The sequence below is a fragment of the Dermacentor albipictus genome, chromosome 1 (assembly GCF_038994185.2).
Source record: "Dermacentor albipictus isolate Rhodes 1998 colony chromosome 1, USDA_Dalb.pri_finalv2, whole genome shotgun sequence".
NCBI lineage: Eukaryota > Metazoa > Arthropoda > Arachnida > Ixodida > Ixodidae > Dermacentor > Dermacentor albipictus.
The window spans coordinates 120,541,482-120,546,405 of NC_091821.1; the positions used below are offsets into that span (position 1 = coordinate 120,541,482).

Here is a 4,924-nt window from a genome sequence, read left to right on the forward strand (position 1 = left end):
CGCGAAAGCGGAGCGGTAGATGTGCCGGCCATCGACATGTCTGCCTTGGTTATCCCAAGTATTATTTACAATTTATCTCGCTATTGCGAATGCACGTGTGCAAGTCTGTCTTGTTGATTGTATATGGGCTGGGCGGCATCCCCCTTCTTGGTTTCACTCAGAAGCCACGCAAGCACCTTAGGCGAATGCAGCGTTGGAGTGGAACTCAGATGTTGAACAAATGCAGAGAGTATCTATTACAGAATAGTATCACAGTTCTGCCGGTAATACCTTTTAGAGTGACGCGGGCATATAAGAAATATTTCTATACAACCCAGGCCCCACTTAGTTTCTCGATATCTTCAGTTCTTTGCTGGAACGGATCGCTAGATAAAACTTGACATTATTCAGTCTTGTATGTCACGTCACTTTAACTTGCGCATCTCTACAGACAATTAGTTGGGAAAAAATTCAACAAACGTTTTGTTTATCAAGAAATGGTTTTATTTACAGAGCGTGTACAAATTACATTGACCAGATTCCAAGAGATATTCGAAGACTGCTGCACTTCTGGCGACCTTCAACGTGGGGACATGGAGGCTGATACTGAAAAAATATAAATAAAGCGCATGTAGCACTAATCATGCAGCTTCTTTTGTGATATACGCATGACAAAGCACGTGAATACTTGAGGCTTCCTAAATGCACAGGTGTCAGATTTCACTTCCCCAAGTCGAAGTTTGCATTTGAAAGGAGTCCTAGCGATTGCTCACGGAGTAGTTTGTCGTCTTCGAATTTTATCTTGTACGCCGAAATCTAATGAAACAATAATACATGTTTTCCACTACATAAGAAGTATTGAATTAAAATATTTGGTCTCACTAACGTAACCGATGTAGTTTCGCGCCCGTTAGTAAGCGTCAGCTGTATGCATTAGGCAAGCAAGGTATAAAATAGAATTTTTGGGAAACCTATTGATCGTACTGGCTCATTTGTACAAAAGACAGCAAAAGGCACATTAGCTTAACATTTTCTATACTAGAAACAAGTTGCAATATCAATTCTCCTCGCTTAATAAGATCTTGCTTCCTAACATACTGAATTACCTGCGGGCATACATAATCAGGCCTGCCCGTCTAACGGAAACTTATAATACCTAATGTTTTCCAGCATGTCATGCTCGCACAACTGTGGTTATCAGTACACAAGCAGCTTTGTTTTCCCAACATATAGAAATTGTTGTCTACCAAAACATAAGTTTTAAAAAATGGTCTACTCGTGCTCATATCGTCACTCACCACATCTTGTTGGTTATCCATAAACGTAAATTATTGCAATTTCTTCTACCAGCCTTTGAGGCCATATCCGCCGCCGTAGCCTCCTCCGTAGCTACCTCCGTAGCCTCCACCGTAGCCTCCACCGTAGCCTCCTCCAAATCCGCCTCCAAGTCCGCCTCCAAATCCTCCACCGAAACCGCCACCGTAGCCTCCTCCAGAGCCGCCAATGCCACTGTGGGCCACGAGAGAGCCTCCTCCGTGAATTTTGTTCACGTGGTGCACAGTCTTCACCAGGAACGCTGGCCCAGCCACCACTTTTCCACCTCCAGCAGCGCCACCCTTAAGAAGCACCACACTGCTGCCTACGCCGACTCCTCCAACGCCTCCACCAAAACCCCCTCCGTAGCCACCTCCGTATCCACCTCCATATCCACCTCCGTATCCTCCTCCGTATCCTCCTCCGTATCCCCCTCCGTATCCACCATATCCACCACCTCCAAGGAAGCCAGCCAGGACTCCATTCATGAACATCGCCACGAAGACAACGGAGACGCACTGAAATTAGGTAAAATTACGATACATGAAAACTCTCTTTTAAATTTATAAAGCTTTCACTTGTGAGATGCATTTTCATACAGTCCTTAATCTCAGTCGATGTAGCCGCGGTACTACATATATTTATTGTATAACGCAGAAAAAGAACTGTTGAGCACGTGCTCTATTAAACACTTGTAACAAGGACAAGGGCTCGAGCAATGCTGAACTGCGCATAGGTTTCAAAAATCTTGCAACAAGAGCTTCCTAAAATGAAACCTTCATATGAGGTCATTTCCGATCAACATTGCATTTCGTTGGCTTCTCCCAATCAATCGCACACCTATTACAAACTGTTTGCATGATGGTAACGGGGGTGATCTGGTGTTTGGAAGTGCTTCAATGTGTGTTTCGTATTACAAAGATGATTGTGCCGCTGTTTCGTTAACACATTGTCGGGGTGGCGAAGTACGTTCCTTTAATGACAATACAGAAATGTTCAAAAACGCGATTCTCGTGCTGTAGAGCTGTATTGTAAATACAAGGCCGCGAGAGCACTGCGTTCATATTCTCCCCATCTTCTTCTCTTTACTTCCGCAGGTTAAGCTGCCGTTCTTTTCCAACACATTAATCCTCTGACCATGATTTCTAGAACAACACAACTTGCTGTGTTGCTCAAGTTCGAGATTAAAATTCGAGAACGATAGCGTAAAACAGTTGAAAATGCAGTTTTATGTTGACGAATGGTCAGATTTCACATTTTAATTTACCTACAAGCTTAAATCTCAAATATTTAAAATCACCCGTTAAGGTGGTAGCGACACCCGAGCTGATACCAATATCGTAATCATGGGGAGTACGTAGTGAAATATCTCTTCTGGATATTGCAAGTGCGTCTATGGTTTCTCGTATTTGGCTTACTCGTTGCACCTCCAACCATCATGACCAAGAAAATCGCTTTCTCGTGGTCGAACTCACCAAAGCCTTCATCGTTGTTTCTCAGCGGTGCTGGTGCTTGCCTTGCCTGAAGCCGAGTGCTGCAGCCTTATATACTGTTTGCCGAGACTCGTTTACATATGGCGATTCCGCGAGTTATATTGGTCAATACGCCATCGTACATTTTAAAACCCTCGCTCCTTTCGCCCCATCTGCTGGAATAGCCTTCCGTACGAATATGGATTCTCCAAAAAAGAGAAGAAGTTACGATCATTTCACTGTTCCGCAGGCGTTCTGGAACTGAAAGACCACGCGGACGTATTTTGTTCGTATTTGCTGCAGGTTAAATATATATATGCAAATATAAAACGAACAGTGACATATTCAGCGCAGCCAAGGCAGTTACGCAGCGCAGTTCCGCCCCGAAAGTACACAAATAGAGCACCATTTTCTGTTCATTTATTGTTCTTGTGTTCTAGCGTAGGCACGCCTCCCGTGGATATACTTATGCAGATCATGCCGTTATCGCCACTAGTATCAAGTAGAGCGGCGCATCGTTTCTATTTTTTTATTATTAATCGACCGAGAGACCCCGCGCACTTCGAGTGCGACTGCAGCATGCCGGCGCTCGATTTAGATCAGCCGCGGCTCTTCCTCGACCAGGACCATCTCGGAATGTGGCATATCCTCGTGGACGATGAGGCTTGCGGAACACGTACGCACAAGAAAGAAAACCCCCGGTCACTGCAGCTGGGGTCTATTCATGAAAAGCTCCCCGGTCCTGTGCCTCCCATCCAGGAGGAAACGGTCACAGTTACGATAAGATCACTCGGAGCAAGTACTAATTTCACTCATAACATTTAACGGCGTTGACTCCGTTAATATAAGCGTGTGCTAATATTCGTGTTTTTCGAACAATGAATCCAATATTGTCCTATTCAATTTTATCCTGGAATCGATTAGTCGCTATTCGATTAGGTCGCCGAAATTAATAGTCACGATTTGAAAAGTCACGATATGAAATGCGAATAGTTATCGAATAGTTATCGAATAGTAGTTGAATATGTTACGTCGTCATCTGTACACAATCAAACGTCAAATTGACGCAAAAGTGCGATAACTTTCATCTAATACACAATGAGCATGACAGTAGGAAGCACGCGGCGTGGTTCAGACAGCCGGATGTTTCCGGCTAAACACGATCACTCGCATTAAAATGCTGTTTAGATACGCCATTCGGCAGTTAATGTAGATTGATACTATTTAAAGATCCAGGACCTGTGTGGGGGAGGGGGGGCTCATATCGGATTATACGTATACGTATACATTTCCCCTTAACGCACATTGTACAATAGTGGGCCCATCTGCCGTGACCATTCGAACTAGAGGAAAAGCGCCTTTCCTCCACCCTGATATCGCCGCAGACGGCACATACTTCTTATTAAACTTTGTGCATACCTTCGTGCCTAAATCAGAAATATCTGCCGTCAGGGGCCACCAAGACTGCTTTCCTAAACTTTATATGTACATTAGCGTATGACCGCATATGCTTCGCAGAGCCCCGAATTTGCGAACTAACTGCTTAGTTAATTGTTTCTAATGCTCCATTTCTTCCATCACTGAAGCGTGCTTTAAAATATACTGTGTAATGACAAAAACATTCTATTGTGAATGACAGAAACATTCTATTGTTGTGAATACCAGGATGTGAAAACTGCTTGCTATTAATAATGAGAAGACATTTGATTATTCGCAAACTATTCCAAAAATGTACTACTCAATTCGCTGTTGTATTCATATTCGAACTGGTATTAAAAATGGCCATTCGATCACTTCTACTCATTACACAAACACACAGCACGTTAGAAGACTGCTAGGTTCCTTTTGCATTCAGTTGTTTTCAAGTTAACCACTGTTAGATTCATAACGTCTTCATGCTGCATGGCACCTGTGCCTACGATATTCATACACACATCGTATTATGTGCTTTACATTTACCGCGGAAGGTTGGCACTGCCGGTCACCTAATACCCTTAACGGGGGCACGCTTGCAGAAACGCCCTCTCGAACATATTTCGGGAATTCAGTGAGCATTTTGCATCGCTGAACTTTTTGGGTGGGTGCCTTTTGCATACAATACATATGCAATATTTTACATTTAATGCAATGCGGACCATGTGGCAGATGCATTATACGTA

The 4,924-nt window shown here is 43.6% G+C and overlaps 1 protein-coding gene across 1 annotated transcript; it reads right to left on the bottom strand.

Annotated features, from left to right (window-relative positions):
- Positions 1 to 1,322: 1,322 nt before the first annotated feature.
- Positions 1,323 to 1,787, bottom strand: LOC135904864 (ctenidin-3-like). Its single transcript, XM_065435846.1, has one exon. The coding sequence runs from the start codon at positions 1,785 to 1,787 to the stop codon at positions 1,323 to 1,325; it is 465 nt and encodes a 154-aa protein (XP_065291918.1).
- Positions 1,788 to 4,924: the final 3,137 nt, after the last annotated feature.